We start from the raw sequence: 22,920 nt of genomic DNA on the forward strand, positions 1-22,920 counted from the left end.
ATTAGCTTATGAATAGCCTGCAAAGTAGCAGACCATACATATATCAATAACATGCTACAGATCAACACTGAACTATTACAAGGCTCACAGCAAAGTTGTGCATGACAATGTCACTCTATTGTCCTTTATTTAGAGATGGCATTGCACTGCCTTCAGTTGTTGGCACCTAGTGATTTATATTTGCCCCAAGGAATCTTTGGATCCCTAGTTTTGTCATCATGTTCTGTCACGGTGCCTGAAGAAGGATATTTTTGGTTGGTTCAAATGGTTGTTGTGGTGTGTTTGAAGAGGCCAGAGGGGGATTCAAGGCAGGGTGGCTCAAACCCAAAGTGACATTATACCAATGTGTCTTGGAACACACTCTGTCTTACACTTGCCTTCTTTGTATGAGACAAACACACCAACGGACTATCAAGACCCTGTCTGAGATTAACACACTGTGTTTAAAGAACATCTTAATTTACAAGTAGAATGAAAGAGTAGGAGGATAACATACACAAAACCATGTTCTCCATAGCAGGGATCTCATGATCAAATTATCTGGGGCTCATTGGCTAGTTTTGGCTTTATTGGCTTTAATTTCTAACTTCGATACGATACCTTGAAAAATATCAATATTATACCATTTTCGATACCACAGGGAAAACCATATATGTGACCCTGGACCACAAAACCAGTCACATGGGTCAATTTTCTGAATCGAAACGCTGAGAAAATCACCTTTAAAGTTGTCCATTTATGTTCACGATTGTGTTGCATTCACTCACAAAAATAAATGTTTTATATCTTTACAGTAGGAAATGTACAAAATATCTTCATGGAACATGATCTTTACTTGATATCCTAATGATTTTTGGCATAAAAGAAAAATCAATCATTTTGACCCATATGATATATTTTTGGCTATTGCCACAAATATACCCGTGCTACTTATGATACTTTGATCCAGGGTCAAATATAGACTATTGCCAATGCCAATATTTTTTGTGATAATTTTGTTAATTTTGTTGCAAAGCTTACACACTACAGATTGAGACTTTATTTGAAAAAAACAAACAAAAAAAAAACAGAATTTACAAAAAAAGACAAGTAAACAGTCAGCAATAAAATCAGAACAAATAAACAAATTGTAAAAGATAGCACAAAAAAAAGAAATAAACACATCTTTAAGTTTTTCTGTTTGTTCTAACATTATTTGAATAAGAAATACTGCAGAAATGAAACAAAGTAATCAAATGTAAAATGTGATTTTCTCTTTGTATTTTGTTCTCTGATTAACATGACAGACAGCAGCAGGTATATTAGGCTGCCGTAACTTTAAGAGTTTATGCACGGATCCAATATACTGTTACAGAAATATTTAGTAGTGATGGGAAGTTCGGATCATTTTACTGACTCGGATCTTTGAGTCTCGTTAAACAAAATAAACAAATGGTTTTTTCAAGTAATTTCATTTCGGAAGATATGCAGACTGTACCGGAAACAGAAATTATTAGTTTACCTCCCGAGTCTTCGTGTCCGAGTCGTTCGTTCACCACGTCACAGCCCCATAGGCTGAAGCTACGCAGTCTGTACCGGAGACCGAAATGATTAGTTCACCTCTCAAGTCTTCGAGTCTGAGTCGTTCGTTCACCACGTCACAGCCCCATAGGCTGAAGCTATGCAGTCTGTACCGGAGACCGAAATGATTAGTTCACCTCTCAAGTCTTCGAGTCTGAGTCGTTCGTTCGTCACGAGTTATGAAACAGAACCATCATGACAGAAATTAACAAATTTATAATTTAAGACATTTGAAACCAGAAACACATAACGTAACTGTAAAAAATAATTAATTATGCACATGTTTTTAAGGAAGGTTTGGAATTATTAACTAATTTCTGTATCCAATACTGCTGTCACGTCACGTGACAAAAGAATGAAGACTCAAGAGGAACTAATCTTTTCGGTTTCCGGTACAGACTGCATAGTCTTAGCCAATGGGGCTATCACGGGATGAATGAAAGACTCTGACCAGAAGACTTGGGAGATGAAATAATCGTTTCTGTTTCCTGTATAGGATGTTGCGTGCGCACGGTCAACAAAAATGAATACCTAACAATGAGACCTGCTTCCAAGTTTAAGTGAAAATTTCTTTATCTGAACTGAAGCCCATTGCCCCATAGCACGCAACACCGGCTTGGGCCCTATCATACACTCGACGCAATGAGGCGCTAGACGCGACGCAAGTGTTTTGTGTTAGTTTCAGCCCAACGCAGTTATTAGTCCTGCGCCACATTGTTTAAATGGCAAATGCATTTGCGTCCATTTGTTTGCCCATGGGGCATGCTGGTCTAAAAAAGAGGTATGTTCAGGCGCATTGTTGGCGCATTGCTATTTTGAGGCAACTGAAATAGACTGCGCCAATATTTTTTTTTGTTATTTAAAGAGCGCGTTAGTAATGTGCGCCTATAGGCGGGTCCACAACGCACGTACATTCTGCTTATTACACACACACAGGGACGCGCAGCATCACACAAACTAGCCAAATATTAAAAATAAAAGGATTACAATGTAAAAGATTATTATTGTGTACATAAAGATATGGTGGAATCCGGCTTGTCCCGTAGATGGTCTGCTTGCGCGCTTTAACCACACACACGAGCAGATCCGTTTCCTCTCTGGAAAAGCGTTTTCCTTTTTCCGCTTGCAAATTCCGCCATGTAAATAGCGAATCCACCATGACGCGAGCACAATGGGCTTTTAAAGGGAATGGGAGATGAGACTCTGACGTTATGCCCAAAACACACCCATTACTCATTAAGAGAATAGGGACAACCCTTTTTGACCATGCGCCGGGGGTGCCGACCATTTTTTCCCGTCGTTAAACTAGCAAAAGGGGATTCGGACACGCTGGAAGTGTTCTTGATCCGTGCGCTTTAGACCATGTGCTTGGATCGTTAAAATAGGGCCTCTAGAGTCCAAGCAACCTTCATACCCCATATAATTGGCTATAATCACGGATTCCGTACCAATGCCAAGTCAAGTCACCTTTATTTATGTAGTGCTTTATACAACAGAAAATTGTATATGATATGAAAATGATGATATCATGGGCATGGCAAGACTAAAAATCGTGCATTTTTTTATAATTTTCTGGACACAATCAAACATTGCCCAACACTCAGTGTTGAGTCCGACCTGTCAGACCAGAGTTATTGCATGCATACCATTTCCTACTTTGTCTTATGTCAGTTATCTCAAACATGCATTCTGCATGATCTTTATAACTTTGGCTTGTGTTGAAAATGCAAGCTGATGTGGCTAAATTGGAACGTGTGGTGATTTTGTTCAAATGCTTAACTGTGCTCCGTGGGGGTGGACAGGTCCTGTATTTTTTTTCATTACGTATGCTGATTTCACTGATGGAACCTGAACAATCTGCTGATGTACAGCTTTTTCATTTGTGCTATAGTTGGATGTGCAGTCTTTCCCTAGAAACTCATTTTCAGTGGTCATGCAGCTGTTTTGGAGACTTGATGTGCAAAAGAAAGGTGTCCAGCTTAATGCTAATGTTTTTCTTCTAGCCCTGCATGTGTCTGTTTGAAGTGGGTAATAGCCAGTGTCACACATGTGGATCACAGCATGATGTTGTGGAAGAGCACAGATGATGATCATGCAAATGTGTGATGTAAATGACAAGGATTTGTCTCTATATGCAAATTACACGTATTGTGGTGATTTGTTGCTGAGAAGAGAATTACAATGACGTGTTGTGGTGTAAAACCATCAGCTTTTACATCAGCACACATTTAAATCAGATTGCTTTTGTGGTACTAACTAGGGCTGCCACGACTAAAGATTTTTCTAGTCAACTAGGACCACAGAGTCGTTTACACCGCGCTCTCTCTCGTCTCATACCTTGTATCCTGTTTTGGTGCGTAAATCTATTTAATAGCTTCAAGAATACAGCTGTGATCCGCTCTCAAAATCCTTTTAGTCACTTTATTTCCTGTTATCACAGGGGAATAATATACAGACGTTTCGGCTCACAGGCCTTCCTTCAGTGTGTTGAATGCTCCAATCCCTCCTCCCACTTTTTAAACGAATTAATTAATTATCAACCTCATCAAAATTGAACTATATTAAAAATCACTCACTTGATTCTGTTAAACAGCAATTATCCTCATACAAAATTATCTTGGTGAATGCATCCATTAACGATTTACATGCAGCATAAGACACAATATTCATGAAGACAACAGAGGATTCCACAAACAAGGAAAATCATTAATCAACCAATTAGACAAAAAATGTCCTATATCAATCCAGTAAAATACTTAAAATCCAGTCATAGACCTAGGGTCCTATCATACATCTGGCGCAATGCAGTGGCAGGCGCGACGTGAGTGTTTTTTGCTAGTTTCACCCCGACTCAGTTATCATTTTCACATCCTGCGCCATGTTGTTTAAATAGCAAATGCATTTGCGCCCATTTGTGCGCTCATGGGCGTGCTGGTCTGAAAACCAGGTGTGTTCAGGCGCATTGATGGCGCGTTGCTATCTTGAGGCAGCTGAAATAGACTGCGCCATTGACCAATAAAAACCTGGTCTAAAGTCAATGGTGCTGTAGGGCTGAGCAAATATGGAACTCTTTACTGCCCTAGTAATTCAAAAATCCTTTTAAAGGTAGCCTATACATGTGAATTAAACGTGGCACAATGGCCTTTCTCATCACAGTATGCTAATGCCTATCTAGTGCAAGGGATTTCATCACTATGCTGATTGAGGACTGTTGGGACACTCCAGGCACAGGATGGTTCTGTCGGGAGAGACCGAGTCATTTACATCTCAATGACACGTCTGTACCATTTATTATGAATGTGTTGGAAAAAAATTAGCAAGGAGGCATTTTAATTAGATGTAGAAGATTGCAAAGATGAAGTTGATGATATCTGTATGACCGAAATGATGGAGTATTTTAAGTTGTTTCAGCTGTTATCAGGAAAAAAAGCAAGTGGTCAGGGCGGAGACTCCATGTCATGCATGCAGTAAGTGCTATACTTTAGCTTCCACACTCTGCACAAACACTTGCATATGCGTCTAATAATAGTACATATTTATCTAGGTTAACCTTTATTTTCTTAAACGCTGACCGGCATTTAAGCATTCAATATTAGGTAAAATCATTGTAAATGACACAAAATTGAACTCAAATTTTTTTGTTATAGATAAGTTGTATTGCACATACACTTGACTTGACCAAAAAGTATAATGGCCAAGTCAAGTGAAAAATAATAAACTTTTCTTACTTTCTTCTTCTACAATCATATAAAGAAAATTCTAAAGAAAAGCATATCACATATCCATTTCCAATCATTCTAATTAAGTATGATTAGATATTATTCATCCGTTCAATCAAGTTAATGTAAGCATTATTTTGAATGTCACACCAACATCAACAATGATTCAAAATTAGAATCAAAATGTTATAAAAAATATCTAAAAACATTTTTGTTTTGAACAGTTTAGCCATTTTTTTTTTTTATCTATGTGTTGTACTGGAGAGATACAAAGCATCTAATTATGTCAACCAACATAATGCAAATGAAGTGGTCCAGTGTCTCTAGAACAGAAAAAAGAATCAAAGTGGTGGCAATTAGCTTTGGCAATGAACTTATATAGATTTGGCAGTTGGTAGCAATAGTTAAACCTTTCTGTGAATCTTGTACACTGACCCAGTGCTGCCTGTATGAACACGCTAACATACACACATTTTCATGTCTGCATATCTTTGTAGGATGGAAAGAGGGGCGTGAAATAAAGAACATATGCCAGTGCAGTAGGGGATTTGCGTCTTTTCGTCCTCTTCTCCAAGAGCTCAGAGGCTGAGCCAGTAAATGCTACCCAGTCAAACATGTCCTCTTGTCCCATTGGCTGAGGTACAGAGAGAGAGAGAGAGAGAAAGAGAGAGAAAATGAAACCTAAGTCAGTTTTGCTGAGCTTCTCTAATTTAAAAACTGAGAGGCACTTAAACTCTTACTCTCTGAGATTTACATTTGTCTTTACTCTCTGCGAGTATTTACAGCTTGTTCATTTTGCACTGAAAGGAACTGTTCACTTTAACACAAGGGATTTGTTCCTGTGAGCATACTTTCAGTTTAATAGTCTAAGGACTATTAGCAGTAGTTCCACAGCTGTTACAAACCTGTTTGGTATGTTGTTGGTCAATTTCCATCTATCCTTCATTCATGAACGTCCAAATCATCCATCTTTTGTCTTTTTTTTCTTTCTTTTTTTTTTTTTTACACTTTTTATGCCCGTTTCTGAAACTACTTTCAATTTGGGTTGATTTTCATTCAAACTAGCATATTTCACTTTTTTTCTCTTTTTTATAAATGAAGGGCACATTAATGTTTAACCATGCCTTCATTCTTTATTCTTTTGAAATAAAAAAGAGGGACATTTGAAATTCCATCAACATACAGTTGTTTTTAAAATATGGAAATCATCATATAAATATCAGTTCATTAAAAAAAATTGCAAACTAATCACAAAGCATTTAATTCTTTATTATTTATTATAACACAACTTGCTATGTCCGGCATTAGGAAAAGTATCAGGGATCAGGAAAATTACTAAAACCTGGAAAAGGGCATTTTTGAATAATCCTATAGTCAATTGGTTTCTTGAATGGGTTTTTGGTTAAATTCCTGAAATGTGTGATCTAACACAAGCTCAAGATATTTTAACGAAAACGTGAAAATATCTTGAGCTTGTGTTAGATCACACATTTCAGTGTGAACTACCATTTCTGTAGTTCAATTTAGCCACTTAGCAATAGCAACCACTACCTTTTTCAAGACAGTGGTTGCTAAGTGGCTAAATTGAACTACAGAAATTGTCGCAATATTAAAACATCCTCTCGAAAACTCATCTACTCATTAGTCCGCTTTTATAGCCTCATTGTTTACACTCACGCCCTTGCAAACTAACTCAAACTTTCCAACTTGTAGATTTTAAATACAGCTTGATGGAGTTGTCAGAAGCTTGGTGGTGGTGGTGTTGCAGTTGAAGTCATGCAACTGTGATGTAGTTCATTAAAGTTATAGCCTAGCTTTAGCTTTTTTACTTCTGGCAATTATTTAGGCTTCATTATTCATTAAAGTTGTGTTCATTTGTGAAGATTATGATGAACAAAACGTGTGTTGGTTGCAGAGCTTATTTTCTGCAATAATTCAAAGGCCAATTAAAAAATTAAATTGGCTTTTTGTCAAGGGAACTAGGATGATGCCATCTTACAGGATACATCATCACTGTTTGGTTACTGAAATACGAGACGTATGGAAAAATCAAGGTAAATATTACTCTTTTTTTTTTTAATCTTACAGTAAAATTGTCAAATTATGCAAAAAGTAGTAAAGTAAATATTATTTGTGTATTTTTATAAATAATATTGTAAATATTCTTTGTGTAATGGGTAGGGTTGTCAAATTTAATGTCTTTGCGATTATTTGTGATTATAGTTTAAACTGTAATTTATAGTTTATGTGAATGTTTTAAGTTCACTTAAATAAAAAGTTGTTATATATTTTTAAATCCTATCAAATGTTACAAATTATGGCTTTCAATTATCCTGTAATGTTGAATGGCTATAATTAATGGCTAAAACTGAGGGTAAAATATCCATTTCATTTAGACATCAGTAGCAGCATTATCAGTAATACTAGCTTTTATTTACAGTACTTATTAAAAAGATGCACATATTTAAAATATACCGTCTTTATGTTGTTATTTGTAGATTCAAAGAGAAATTATTACAATATTAAAATATTACATTGTTAGGTGAATAATCATGATTAATTGCAGATAAATGTGTGATTATTTCTTTTTGGATTCTTTTTCATTTGACCGCACTAGTAATAATAAGCCTTCCAAAAAATGTCCATCACCTTAATTTCTACCACAAAATGATATAATTTCTTTCCTATCGTTAATTCTCCAAATTAAATACAGATATATTGACTATCCCTTATAAAAAAGTACCATGGTAATACTGTGGTCAAGTCATGGTATCATCAGGGGGATTATGATATTAAATGGTACTACTTTTATGATAACGTGAGCCTAGTATCTGTTAACTTCAGCTTCTGGATGACGTTTCTCTCCTGCATTAGGCTCGTCAGAATCATTATGGCATCTTCTATTCTGAGGATCAGTCATGTCAATTGTGATGATGAAAAACATAATTATTTACACACCCCTCATCTTGTCTTACAACACATGAAATCATATAAGCAGAAGGCTACAGCTTTTCTGGTCCAGTTTTTCATGTTATGTCAATCAGTGACAGCAATAGCCACAGCAGAAGTCAGTGTTGTGGTTATGCTCAGTCATTTCCATTACCACACTCTCCTCTCTTGCCAGTCCTGCTTGGCCAATGTTTCTGCCTTGCTGAAATATCCTGTCATTGACAGAGGTTTCCTTTTAGTGTAATGAAAGGTCATTACTCTCATCATGATCTTTAAATTTGGGTGTTTTACTAGCTTATATATTAGATTAGTATGTTTCTACCTGGAGTCCTGGCATGCGATGTTTGTTGCATGATCTCCATTTGCAAACTGTGGAAGTCTGGCTCAAATAGGTACATTGGCAGCTTGTCGTCATGGCAGTCTGCCACGTTCGCCTGGACCGAATGATGTCATATCCTGAGTATGCTATTCGCTGACCAATGTTTTTAAAGAGACAGAGTGGACTGTATGTTGTTTGTATTAATCTCGGTAACTAAGTACATAATGTCCCAAACATGAGCACACTCTTTGTTAAATGATAGAATAACCTCAGCTCAGCTGGAATTAAAATTGTTTTAATTTCCACCCACTTTTACTGCTCATTGATTTATGCAGCTTTTAATTAAAATTGTTGTGTCTTTTCCCTTCAGTTGCACTTTATGTAATTGCGAGAGATGCATTGCGGGGAAAGTAAAGCAGATGCTATTGCAGCGCTTCCTTTGCCTGTTTATCATGCTACTTTATCCCTAAATGGCTGGGATTTCTGTTTTGCAGCTGTGAAGATTTATGGTGCACTATCATCTAGCTGCTTAATATAAACATGCAAACAGACATATACCCCTGGTTTCACAGACAGGGCTTAAGACTAGTCCTAGACTAAAATGTAAGTCTGAGCTGTTTCCACTGAAATAAACTTGCACTGACTGATCTTAAAAATATATCAGTGCCTTTTTAGTTTTAAGATGCACATCGGTAATGTTTTTTTCTAAGCATGTTTATAAAAATTACTTAAATGTCCTAATTGATCTATGGTCTAATCCTGGCTTAGTCTAAGCCCTGTCTGTGAAACCGGGCCTTAGCCTGGGAGATATATCTGAAGAGTGATTGCACCCAGAAACTCCTTTTCTTCACTGATTTATGTGCAGATGAACTAACTGAGAATCTCCATTTCTATTCAGAGCTCCATTCAAATCACCTTTGATGACAGTCTTCAGCTCCCAACTTCTGCGTCCATTGACTGTGTGACTTGCACCGAACAATCAGTACGCAGCATGGTAAGCCCTTAGTTACTAAAACACCAAATAAAGGTTATTAATATGTTTGTGCAATCTAACAAAAAAATGGGTGTAGGGGTGAATCTTATTTTATGATATGAGTCATTTTATCTCACAAAAATGATATATATATCACAATATCATTATATTTGCTTTAAATAAGGTTTTATGATCACAATTTTTGATACCATTGAAACTTGTTAATTCTTGTCACCAATTTCAATATCACAAAAACGTAATACTAGCCTAAGTAAAAAAAAACAGCTTACTGCAGACAAGTAAACAGTCAGTAATAAAATAAGAATAAATAAACCGATTACAAGCAATAGGACAAAAAAACTACAATAGATCAAAGACACAAATGAAATAGACCTACCTTAAAAAACGTCAAGCCCTAGATACACTACATAGTCTTAACTGTATAAATTAAATATACATTTATTCTCATTAAAGATACATAAGTGATTCAGTCAAGAAGAGCAGTGAGAGATTTTCTCTCTTTTGTTGTTTGATTAACATTAATAACACAGACAGCAGCAGGAATATTAGGCCGCTGTAACTTTAAGACCAAATTCACAGATCCAGTATACTGATTCACTTGTGTTTTCTTTCTCAATTGTTTATGTTCACTTGAGACATAAATGACTGAGTTTTACAAGGATACTCGCTAAGATGGGCATTTTTACACATAAGCATGTGTATTTAATTGTTCAAGCCCAATGAAGCGGCAAAACGATCTCAGTTCAGCACTCAAGCACTCTTTGAGCCGCGGCTTCATGTGCACACTTCTCAGACAGCACTCAGAAACCATCTCTCAGACAGGGCACGCATATAGCAAAATTAGTTCTTTTTATCTGCTTGTTGCGCTTCAATGGTTTAAAATCACTTGTTTTTAAACCGTAATGCTTAAATATGTCATGTCACGTGAGCGTAACCGCAATAATGGATGTATTGGAATGTATTGAAATGGGTGTATTGTTGAGTAAAAGATTAAGCAGCACTACTGTTTTCAACAATGATAATAATACAAAATGTTTCTTGAGCAACAAATCAGCATATTAGACAAGGATCATGTGACACTGAAGACTGGAGTAATGGCTGCTGAAATTTCAGCTTTGCCATCACAGGAATAAATTATATTTTAAAATATAATAAATTAGAAAACATTTATTTTAAATTTTAATAATTTTTCACAATATTTCAGTTTAAAAAATGAAATAAAAAAATCTCACCGACCCTAAACCTTTGAACAATAGTGTATATAAATTTGAATGTATTTATTATATTATTTGTCTATAATAATATGAATTTGAATGTAATATGAATTGTGAATCTATGGTGTGAATTTAGAACTAAATTTGATTTATTAAGTTCAGTTATTATTTTGTGTTCTTCATATATATATATATATATATATATATATATGTATGTATATTTCAAATAATTGCAGTAATAACCATTTTTATATCACATTACTGCTGTGCCATACAGTTATCGTATCCAAAATGACCCTCAGACATATTTAATGTATTTGCATTAAAACACCCTTTATTTTGCATGTGTATGGAGACAAAATACATATAATTAAGAGAAATACTGACAATCTCTTCAGCTCATTTGACAGACGCAGTAGATCAGCTCATTGTGTGCATGCTATAATTCTTTTTATCAATATGTTTTTAAACACTCAAACTCTTAAATCAGGGCATATGTGTCCATCCTGTCAAGTTGCATTCAATATATATTTTGTCTGTCAAAGCTTTTGAGTTGGTGTTATGAATTTTTTTTTTTTTTTGAAGATGGCACGTTTTGTCCCCCTCAGTCATTATTTGTCAATCTCTGCCTCAACCTCTTCCAGGTCCTGCAGTGCAATTGTTCGGTCGACACCATAACGTTCCCCGTGACTGTCACTCAGCAGTCACCTGCTGCTGTTTCCATGGATACCTACCAGATCACGATGCAGCCCATGCAAGCCCAGGTAAAATACAAATGAAATGGATTTGCATCTGTGAGTTTGCATCAGTCTGCATTGCTGCACACTCAACTTTCATTAGTCTGACGTCTCCTGCCACTGCTCTCATGAATGAGCTTCTCAGTTTGCCAGGTTTTTTCCCATCTCAATAGCTTAATGTAGATTGTGAGGTTTGGTGGCTATGAATATTGCATGCGATACTCATCTCAAACAAATGACGCCACTTGATGCGCAGTGCCACAGTTTAATGTTTCATCTCTGGGTGGTTAAAATTTGAGCAGCTATCGATGAATATATGACTTTTGCAAATTGAGTGTGAAACAGGAGTTAAAATGTTCTGTATGGGCTTCTGTAGCTACAGGTCTGTCTTGAGGAAGTGGAGGAAGAGGGTCTCCTTGTGTCCTGGACTTTTTCCAAGCAACCTCATCTCTCATTAACTGTAAAATCACGCCAAAGAGTCCAGAAAGAGGTAAAGGAGTCATTTTGGTCACATAGGTCATGTTCCTTTCAGCTTTTGATGTATTACAATTTGTAAATGGTACAAAAAGAAACTACTTTTACAACTATGCAAATAAACTGAAATCTTTGTTTTTGTCTTTAGGGCTCTGATGTGGAGGTGGACAGTGATATGATTGCTGCACTGGTGGAGGACACACTATACACAACACACCCTGCCATGATCCTCAACCTGAGGGCCTGTGTATCAAGCCCTGCGGTAAAAATACCAGTATTGATTGCTATATTTTACAGTAGGTTGTGTGTGAGAATTTGGAACTGCACTGAACACTGTGACAGATCCATGTGGATTTTGTATGTTTTGGTTGGGTGTGTTTGATGTATTACATATAGGGATGCATGGCATCCTTATCAGTACAAAACATGCAAGACATGCAATTAAGGTCAACAACAATGAGGAAGTAAACCGCAATAAAACATGACTTTCATGTTATAAAACATTCCCATTCCCTATTGTTATAGTTTCCCAGGGAGAAGCAGATTGGTGGTCTGAACTCTCCGTCTCAGAGCACGCCTGTCAAGCGGATTTTGGTGCACCAACTCAGAGCAACTGATGTCAAAAAAGGTATCAAAATGTGATTGTCAGATTGACTAAATGGCACAAAGATCATTATTTAAAAAAAATAATAATAATTATGAAAATTCTTAAATAAATTTTAACTTTTTGTTAGAACTATGGATATGCCATGCTATTTTCAAAATCATCTACTTGCCTGAATGACTAGTTGACTAATTGGTTTTAAAGGGACAGTTCACCCAAAAATGTTGTCATCACTAACTCTAACAACTAACAACTAACCCTCAAGTTGTTCCAAACCTGTATGAGTTTCTTCCTTCTGTTGAACACAAAATAAGATTTTTGAATAATGTCGCTAACCAGACAGTTGACGGCACCCATTGACTTCCATTGTGCCGTGAACTATCTGGTTACCAACATTCTTTAAAATATCTTCTTTTGTGTTCAGCAGAGGAAAGAAAATCATACAGGTTTGGAACAACATGAGGGTGAGTAAATGATGACAAATGTTTTTATTTTTGGGTAAACTATCACTTTAAGGATGCCTTGTTGAATTAGGCTGGTTTTCTGTTCACTTTACACCAATCGGATGTGTTTCTTAGGGGTCTTTTCTTTACATAACAAGAGATATTAAAGTTTAGGGCTGGCAAGATTTTACTTCTTTTTTAAAATAAGTTTCTGTATTGTGAAATATTATTACAATTTCAAATCACTGTTTTCTATTTTAAAGGGTTAGTTCACCCTAAAATGAATATTAAGTCTGCATCTACCATTTTCCCCGGACCACAACAGGAGACATTTTACTGATACTTTCTTTGATGAATAGAAAATTCAAAAGAACAGCATTTTTTTTATTTAAAATAGAAATATTTTGTTACACTTTAAATGTATTTTCTGTCAATTTTGATCAATTATATGCATAATAAAAGTGTACATTTCCTTTCTGACCACAAACTTTTGGTATTGTTTATATATGGTGTGTTGTGTATATTTGGTAGAGTATAAATGTATATTTATATATGTGTGTATAGAAATCAATTTAATATATTTTAAAATATATATATACATTATTCAATATACATAATCTATTATATATAATATATGTAGACTAACTGAACTCTAGATTTGAGCAGTTTATGGTGTATGTTATTTTTTCATATGTGATTTCTTTACCAGGATGTCAGAGTCATGTAGGAGAGCTTTGTTGTGTGCTGAGTCTGGACACTCCTTCCATTGAATGCAGAACCGGGTTCCTTACTCCTTCCCCCAGTCCTGGAGCAGCCCTGCACTGGACTGACGACTTTACACTGTAAGCACGCTTATGTTATTGTAAAGGCAGATATAGATCAACATAAAGACTGAAACTAAACGGATGGAGTGGAATGACAACTTCTGAGTGAGGTGTTGACGTGTTTGACACTTAGGAAAGATTACAAGGAAATGTTTCGTATAATGCCATGTTCTTTTACACAAGGTTATTTCTGCTCTAAAAAGTTGTAGTTTTTGTTTTTTGTTTTAACTCTGTGCTGCAGAACTAGACTGATAATCCAATGGGATTTTCTAACACCTTACATTTAAAGGTCAACTTCACCACTTCCGTTTTACACAATGGAGTGTTTTCATCAAAGTCTGTTTTATAATGGCAGCCCTTCTGTCATGAATGAAGGTGTAAAGCCGTGAGCAGCTCCACCAATTGCTCTGTGAATTTATGCAGCCAACTCCCAAAGAAACAAAGAGCTATTTAGCACATTTAATTACAGCCATTTTCAACACATGACTATTTCCTATGATACCAATTACCAGAATGACCGATGTAATACTCAGAGCCAGCGTACAGATTACTGCTGTGGGGCCAAAATGGATATTTAGTCTACCACAATACTGATAGTTTATAGCCTTTTCATAACATAAAATCCAGTTACAAAGACAATTCATTAGTTTAATGATAGAAAAATGTCACTTCAGCTCCAATATTCAGTATTACAAAAATGGAAGCTTTTATGTGTGTGTGCATCTTTATTTACTTGTGAGAAATCTAAGCATGTTGTTATCTATTAGGGATGTAGGACCAGAAACCAAAGAACTCAAAGTAAGACTTGTGGAGAAAAACAGCAAAGGAGAACGTGAGTCACTTTTCATTCAATAGTTTATCCAAGATTATAGGAGCAAATCTTCAACATATCAGATGATCTGGTGAATGATATAAGACTGATATTCTCCATTCTGTCTGTTTTTGTTTTCATTGCATGAAATACCTCTCTGAGAGTTGTTGTTTTCTGGTTGACAGAGTTTCTGCCTGGTCGTGCTTCCTTACCACTGGATCTCTCTAAAAGAATTCCTAATGGACAACACAAACTGTCCATCGCTCCAGGTCATGGTCTGGCTCCAACTGCTATTGTGACTTTAGAGGTGAGGGCAGCATAAAGTGGAATTCCAATTGATTTTGTATTTAAAAAGTTTGGGGTCGGTAAGATTTTTTAATGTTTTTGAAGGAAGTAGCTAATGCTCACCAAGACTGCATATATTTAATCAAAAATACAGTAAAGAGAGTTGTATTGTGAAATATTTTTACAAATAAAAAAAACTTTTCTATTTTAAGATTTGAAAAAGTAAAAAAAAATCAGCAGTCATTACTCCTGTCTTAAGTGTCACATGATCCTTCAGAACTCACTTTAATATGCTGATTTGCTGCTCAAGAAACATTTCTTATTTTTATTAATGTTGAAAAGAGTTTAATATTTTTGTGGAAACCATGAGGCAGTTTTTAGCATTCATTGATGAATATAAAGTTCAAAAGAACAGCAATCTTTTATATAATTATAAATTACTTTACTGTTACTTTTGATCAATTTAATGTGCCCTTGCTGAATAAAAGTTATTTATTTTGAAATAATATAATTAACCCTATTTACACCAGTCGTGATGGATGGATGGATTTATTTATTTATGTGTCACTACATAATTCCCATATATAAAGTATACATACGGATAGCATGATTTAGCATGATAATACAGTGTTGAGTGTCAGTGTTACTGATTAAGGCTTCCATCAGCCTTGTGTTCACTTTTCTGAACACACTGATAAGTCCCTGTTCTAAATGTCAATGTGAATTATTTAATAGAAAACATATCTTATTACAGTGGTCTGCCTTGTGAGCTGAACGATCACTGTGTCTCTGATTAACTCGATAACTGAATCATTTCTTTATTTAACCTAGTACTTTAGTCCACACTGTACTTGTTACACACATTATCTTGCAGGTACACATGAACGGTATTTAAACGCTCTGTATAATCATTGTGTTTGTTTGTGAACATATAGGCAAAGTAAGCACAGAAATAAATCAATGGGGATTGTTTGTCATTGTTTGAAGACATTTGTGGCTGTACTAACCCTAACACTATAGTAGTTGTCACAGATATCTTTTTTTTTATGTTTATTGTTTAAGCTAATAATCTTATGTTTCTGCATCCATAGCTATTGTATTTGGAGTCCGGTGATTTGCGTGCATGTCAGAACGCAACTCCTCTGCGGTCCTCGGTCACTCCTTCGAAGAAGGTGGACGTGGACCGCACCATCATGCCCGATGGCACCATTGTCACCACAGTGACCACCATCCAGTCACGACTTAAACTGGACCACAAACTAGGTAAAGGCCAGCTTATAATACTGAGAACACATATGCCGTTCTGTCTGCATCATCCAGTACCACAGAAGTGACTTGGCAGTTTCACCCTATCCTGTTTCTTCCTCTGTAACTGCAGGAGGAGACTCTCCGTCTAGGTCTCCCTCAAAGGTGGAGGTGACTGAAAAGACTCCCAGTGTGCTCACAAACAGCTTGCAGAGCAGCACCAGTGCCAGTCCAACCCCCAGCAGTGAGCTCCACATTAAGATTAGCATTTTAAGATGATTCATTTACAAATCAATTACATTGTTTAACTAATACATTTTTAGTTAACTGTGTGATTTGTATATGTACATTTCTGAAATGCATAACTTAGACAGTTACCTCTTATTACAGATCACTCTAAATTGTAATGTGGACTCATGCATTTTCTGTAAAGCTGCTTTGAAATGATATGTGTTGTGAAAAGCGCTATACAAATAACTGTGAATTGAATAATTCAAACTACCATTCAGAAGTTTGGGGTTAGCAAGATTTTATTCATGTATGTATTTATTTGAAAGAAATTAGTACTTTTATTCATCAAGGACACATTAAATAGATGAAAAGTGACAGTAAAAACATTTATAATGTTATAATTTCTATTTTAAATTATTGCTGTTCTTTGAACTTTGAAAAAAAGGTTTTCATAAAAATATTAAGCAGCAACTGTTTTCAACATTGATAATCATAATACATTTTTCTTGAGCAACACATCAGTATATTAGAATGTTTTCTGAAGGATCATGTGACACTGAAGACTGGAGTAATGATGCTGAAAATTCAGCTTTGTCAACACAGGAATAAATGACATTTTAAAATATATTACAATAATAGAAAAGTTATTTTAAATTGGAATACTATTTCACAATATTATTATTGTTACTGTATTTTTGATCAAATAAATCCAGCCTTGGTGAGAATAAGCAGCGTCTTTCAAAAACAAGTATTTATAATCAAGTATTTCATTAATTTTGTATTAAATTAAAAGTTAGGGTTCACAAAATAAAGTAACACACATTTATATATTGGTATGTGTATTATTATTGTTTTTTTAAATATGTTTTTGTTAAAATTATGAATTTGTTATACATTAAATGTATTATTAATAATCATTTTATTTTGTCCATATTATTTATCCTTTTTGCAGTGCCTTTTGAACAACATTTGGTGTAAGTTTGTGATCCTGTTGTGTTTGTGTCTGTGTGCTATTCCCTAGCAGAAGGCACCCTCCCTAATGGGCTGGATCCCGTAGCAGAAACGGCCATTCGGCAGCTGACCGAGTCGGCCAGTAAGGTACCCAAGAAGACGCCTACTAAACGCAGCACTCTCATCATATCTGGGGTGTCAAAGGTCAGTCTGAACATTGTGTAAAGAGACATTTCTAATCAATCTCATATAAACATATTCGTAACAATGAGACAAGTGTCTAGGGAAACAATCACGAGAACAGTCTCTTCCCCCAGAGTAATGTTTGTTTGTCATCTCTTTCTTTCACATAATGTTGATGTAACACTCATCAGGACACCTTTTGGCTAGGATTTAATTGTGACCAACGTAACGTCTATTCTGAAGCACTGAAACGTCACATTAAACATTGTAATCTATAAATTCGTAAATCTAAATGTCATCGCAAGCTCAGTCGTCTCATATCACATATCACTCATAGAACATACTGGCCCTCGCCTGGCTGTCGAAAAGTTTAAAGTTTCAAATTCACTGTCTGAACAAACAGGGTTCACAGAAAGGCTGACAGCGGAGCCGCTTTTGCAAACACACTGCTGAGATGTTGTTTTCCTCAGCTGTGCCTGCAGGACATGTTCATGAGAAACACTATGTTAAAACTAATTTTCTGTCCTTCCCACAGGTCCCCATTACTGAGGATGACTCAGCCTTATCAGTGGGCTACGCTGCAGCCATGGACGCAGCCCTACAGGGGGCGCATTCTCCCAGCGGACCCCCGAACCACCACGGAGCATCCGCGCATCAGGAAGGAGGCGAGACCACACCGTCTGACGCGTCAGAGCGACCGTCCGTGGATGACGCGGAGTCAGAGACGGGATCGACCGGAGCGCTGGAGACTCGTAGCCTCAAAGACCACAAAGGTGTACATTTTTCTTTTATGAAAATTCATTTCGAGTTTATATGTGTTGCACTTTTCACAATACATATTGTTTCAAAGCAGCTGTCCAGAAAATGCTTGTTTTAAATGTTACAATTTAGAAACTATTTTGTTATCAGCCAGAGGTGTGTGTGTCAAAGTAATGCCAATATGGCAGTAATATACAGCTATAATATAATACGTTGTGTGGTTAGTTAATGTTGGACGGTTCCCGTCAAAATTAAAATTCCTTCATCAATTCCTCTCACGTCATTCCAAACCCATCTCATTCATCCTCAACACAAATGAGGATATTTTTAATGAAAGTTGAGAGATTTTTGCTCGTCTATTGAAAGCATTTTCACCCAAAATCTGACGCTCAAAACATTCATAAAGATGAATCGAGCGGTTTAATCCAAGTCTTCTGAAGAGACATGGTCGCTTTATATGATGAACAGATTTAATTTAGGCTTTTATTCACATATAAACATTGATCAGCACTCAAATTTAGTAAACGGACAAAAAAACAAGCAAATTGTGTCCCATCAGAAAACTTGGATTAAACCGCTTGATTTAAATGGATTTATTTTACGATCTCTTTATGAACATGTTGAAGTGTCAGAGTTTTGGGTGGAGAGACTTGCAATGGACAGACAGAAAATCTATTTCATTTAAATTAAAATATCTCTGTGTTTTGAAAGACGGGCGAAAGGCTTATGGGTTTGAAACGACATGAGGGTGAGTAACTGATGACATAATCTTCATTTTTAGGTGAACTATCCCTTTAAGCAAACACAACAAACATATTAGGAAGCAATTACAACTTGTGCTCATAGAGTGGTGCAGGTATGATGTCAAGACCCGGAAGACTAATTCGCCACCTGTTCCCTCGAGATTTTCTTATGGCTTTTTATAATGGGATTTTTCAATTTATGAGTGAAATAAGGTGGTGAACATAACTTGAAGATTTTTATAAACGTTTTGCTCTACAACATAAATTACACACACTCACACTCCAAACATTCTTATCTATTCTAGTTACTTATTAGAAATATTTAGAAACATCTAGTTAGAAATGTTTTTAAAAATAAATATAACAGCTTCAAAATCCTTGTTTTCAATATGGGTGTGTGTAATCTGTTGTAGAGCAAAACGTTCAAGTATCATCAAGTTTTATTTTTGCCACAGACCTTATTTCACTCATAAATCTATTATATTTTTAAAAAAGAAGCAATCTCAAGGGAACCAGTGGGGAATTAGTCTTAGTTTTGACGTCATCCCTGCACCACTCAATAATGATTACAATATAAGGATAATATGTTTCTTCTTTCTTTTTATTTATGTCCATGCATGTTCTGTTTCAGTGGGATTCCTCCGCAGTGGTACCAAGCTACTATTCCGAAGGAAAAACAGAGAAAAAGACCCCAGTTTCAGTCAGTCCCACGAGGATGTCTCCAACCTGGGCAATGACTCCTCCACAGCCTCCTGCTCCTCCAGCAGCCGCAAGAAGTCTGGAAGCTTCTCCCGCCGTCTCATCAAACGCTTCTCGTTCCGCTCGTCCAAGACTAAGGGCAAATCGAGCACAGCCAATGGAGGGTCCAGCACTACAGATAACTGAAGGATAAATGGAGAGGAAGCGCGCGCGAGAGAGACGGTGCTGGCACCAGTCAAATGAGTGTGAAAAGTTATTTATGTTATATACTGATTTTCCACAACCTTTATGGGGTAACGTCATACTTCAGACCACACTGTACCCAGGAAGCTAGCCTTGCTTTGGTGTTCTCCTGCCTGGAATGTCATCCTTCACCTATGATTACAGCGTTCAGGATGGAAAACGCCATTAAATGTGGAAAATAAAAGGATTTGACCATTTCTGGATGCATTGTTAATCTAATTAATTTAGTAAAATGGGGGGAAAGCTGCTTTGTGGATGATTATGGGCGAACAAACTCGAGAAACTCAAAATGGACGGGAGTGTTATGCGGTTATTGAGCACAAGGGGGCGACATAGATCAATGACTATTGATGTCTCCAACACTGTCGCTATGTGTTGTTTTTCTTATTTATTTTATTTCATCAGTTGCACTTTGAATCTTAATCTGATTGTTTACAATGCTGGGGAGCTCTTTTTCTGTCGTTTTTTAAATCATGTTTGTGTATCGTTTACTGTTATCGGCGCTGGTTTATTTCTCCTGAGCCCATTAGAGAGTTATAATGCTAAGACATGCTGTGAGCTTTGTTCTCGTTTTGCTGTTGATATAGCATTTAGATCAAGGGATAGTATGCCCTGTTTTCAAATAGTGGTACGTTTGACTTTTATTGTGGCTTAATAATCTTTTATAATGATGTTTTTTTTTTATTTCTTTTAGAAAACGGAAACGTTCACAAGTTACTGTAGGCATATCTCACTAAATTACATTTGTGTGTTTTGGTTGTAAAGTATGAGCCCTTCATATGTCAAAAGGGATACACTACAGGAACAAAATTGCATTTGTGTATATTTATAAATTATTCCACATATTATTGAAAATCTACAACCTCTTGAGCTACATCAGGCTGAATCTGCAGTGGGAAAAGTGCTTTTTCAGGGTCCACGTGAAAACAAACCTCAGGGGATAACTTACTATAAAAAGCTAAAAATATGCTTAGTCTTATCTATTTTTTATTATTATTATTATTATTTTCAGAGATGGCTTCTTGAACAAAACAGACGCTGCCCCACTAACATACAACCCCCTTTCCTCTTCTGAAATAATTGAATTGTTAGTTGCAATAAACGTATCCAGAGGAACCTTCGCACGTCTTATTCGTCGTAATACAATAGATAGCTTTTATGATAATATTGAACAGAACATTATTATTCTTTTCTAGTAATGTAACCTAGTAATTCGTAGTAGAGGAATACGTTAGTCCACACCTATGGTTCACACTCAAAATTGTATCATCATTAACCTCGGTTACCGTTCACTTTCACTGTATGGATGACCGATGCTGTTAGTTTATCTGCACGAAAGTAAGTAACGTTTGAGGTTTGAAATGAGAGTGAGTAAATGAACACAAATCTCGTTTTGGGTGAACTATCCCTTTAAGGAATAGCTCTCTTGCCGTATCCCTCCCCCATCCCTGTACCGACAGCATTTGGTTATATTAAGATTTATTTGAAATAATCAACGCTCTGTAAAGACCAAGACTAATAACTACAGAAAAACATGTCAACAATTCAACAACAAAGTTCATGAATCAATGACGGAGCGCTTGTTTGCAGTGTAATTCCTGGAGCATAAAGCCTGAGAAATGTTACATGACCAGAATGTTATGATATCTCCGAACAATATAAAATGAAGGCAGTGGGCCATTTGAGGTATTCAGAGCTTTATATTATTGTGGTTAATTTGATGTTTAATTTATTCTGAATAAATTATTTTTGAAAATCCATTCCTCTTCTTTTTTCCCTCAAATATATTCTTACAATGACTTGAAATGAGAGAGAGAAAAAAAAAGAAGAAAAAAAAAAATATATATATATACACACACACACACACAACATAACAATAAACGAGAGTTGTGGGTGAGGGGGGTTAAATGATAATCAATAATTTCCGTATGATTTTGCGCCAAACTGTAAAAATTCAGAGGGAATATGTTTTATTGGTTTGAATTTACCGCCCAAATTTGATTGACAAAAAAAAAGACCAGCCGTGGCGCAGAGCAGAGCCGTACGAACCAATGAGAGGAATCAATCAGCTCGCGCACATTTAGATGGACTCGGATTGGTTCGTTAGTTTGCGCTGTTTATGCACAGCAAGTTCAAGCCAATAGGAAATCACATCCGCTCTAGGGTTGCTTCTAACCACCAATCAGGTATGGTCTTTACTGCGCGTAACCAATCACAATGGTGGGCGGGACCATACGATCCTAGTTCAGTCAGTCCTTAAATACTGCAGCAGCTGCTCGGAACGTCTCACTGATTTCTTCTGGAAGCGGAGTAAAGAAGTATCTTTATCAACATGTCTGGAAGAGGCAAAACCGGTGGAAAAGCCCGCGCCAAGGCTAAGACGCGCAGCTCCCGTGCTGGTCTTCAGTTCCCCGTCGGCCGTGTGCATCGTCTTCTCCGTAAAGGCAACTATGCTGAGAGAGTAGGTGCTGGTGCTCCCGTGTACCTGGCTGCCGTCCTCGAGTACCTCACCGCTGAGATTCTCGAGTTGGCGGGAAACGCTGCAAGAGACAACAAGAAAACTCGTATCATCCCTCGCCATCTTCAGCTGGCCGTCCGTAACGATGAGGAACTGAACAAACTGCTCGGAGGAGTGACCATCGCCCAGGGTGGTGTTCTCCCCAACATCCAGGCCGTCCTTCTACCCAAGAAAACTGGCCAGGCTGTTGCCAGCTCTGGCAAATCTGGAAAGAAGGGATCTTCCCAGTCACAGGAGTATTAAAAGCCACGCTGTCCTGAGCTAACTCACCCAAAGGCCCTTTTAAGGGCCACCCCACTCGTCCGAAAAGAGCCAATTCCATGTGTCTGAATGTGATGTAACCTGTATTATTGAAGATGCCTTTTTACGTATTAAATTGTCTTTTATAGAAGTTATTTGTGTTGTGTGTTTTGTA

The 22,920-nt window shown here is 36.6% G+C and overlaps 2 protein-coding genes across 3 annotated transcripts in view; both read left to right on the top strand.

Annotated features, from left to right (window-relative positions):
* Positions 1-21,325, top strand: part of c2cd2l (c2cd2 like) — a 32,604-nt gene extending 11,279 nt beyond the window's left edge. Inside the window, exons 3-15 of one of the 2 annotated variants that reach the window (XM_079872808.1) lie at positions 9,446-9,541; positions 11,400-11,519; positions 11,869-11,982; positions 12,115-12,228; positions 12,492-12,594; positions 13,723-13,855; positions 14,605-14,669; positions 14,834-14,955; positions 16,025-16,196; positions 16,312-16,422; positions 17,431-17,564; positions 18,079-18,316; positions 19,677-21,325. In XM_079872808.1, coding sequence (XP_079728934.1) covers positions 9,446-9,541; positions 11,400-11,519; positions 11,869-11,982; positions 12,115-12,228; positions 12,492-12,594; positions 13,723-13,855; positions 14,605-14,669; positions 14,834-14,955; positions 16,025-16,196; positions 16,312-16,422; positions 17,431-17,564; positions 18,079-18,316; positions 19,677-19,930 — 1,776 coding nt within the window. In that variant the 3' untranslated portion in view covers positions 19,931-21,325. The remainder of the gene's footprint in view (positions 1-9,445; positions 9,542-11,399; positions 11,520-11,868; positions 11,983-12,114; positions 12,229-12,491; positions 12,595-13,722; positions 13,856-14,604; positions 14,670-14,833; positions 14,956-16,024; positions 16,197-16,311; positions 16,423-17,430; positions 17,565-18,078; positions 18,317-19,676) is intronic. The other variant, XM_079872809.1, reaches the window with a different exon arrangement.
* A 908-nt stretch (positions 21,326-22,233) lies between these two features.
* On the top strand, positions 22,234-22,896 carry h2ax (H2A.X variant histone). The gene has a single exon (XM_079871290.1). It carries the CDS (start codon positions 22,320-22,322, stop codon positions 22,746-22,748), a length of 429 nt encoding a protein of 142 aa, XP_079727416.1. The 5' UTR covers positions 22,234-22,319; the 3' UTR covers positions 22,749-22,896.
* Positions 22,897-22,920: the final 24 nt, after the last annotated feature.

The sequence above is a fragment of the Squalius cephalus genome, assembly GCF_949319135.1.
Source record: "Squalius cephalus genome assembly, chromosome: 5".
Classification (NCBI taxonomy): Eukaryota; Metazoa; Chordata; class Actinopteri; order Cypriniformes; family Leuciscidae; genus Squalius; species Squalius cephalus.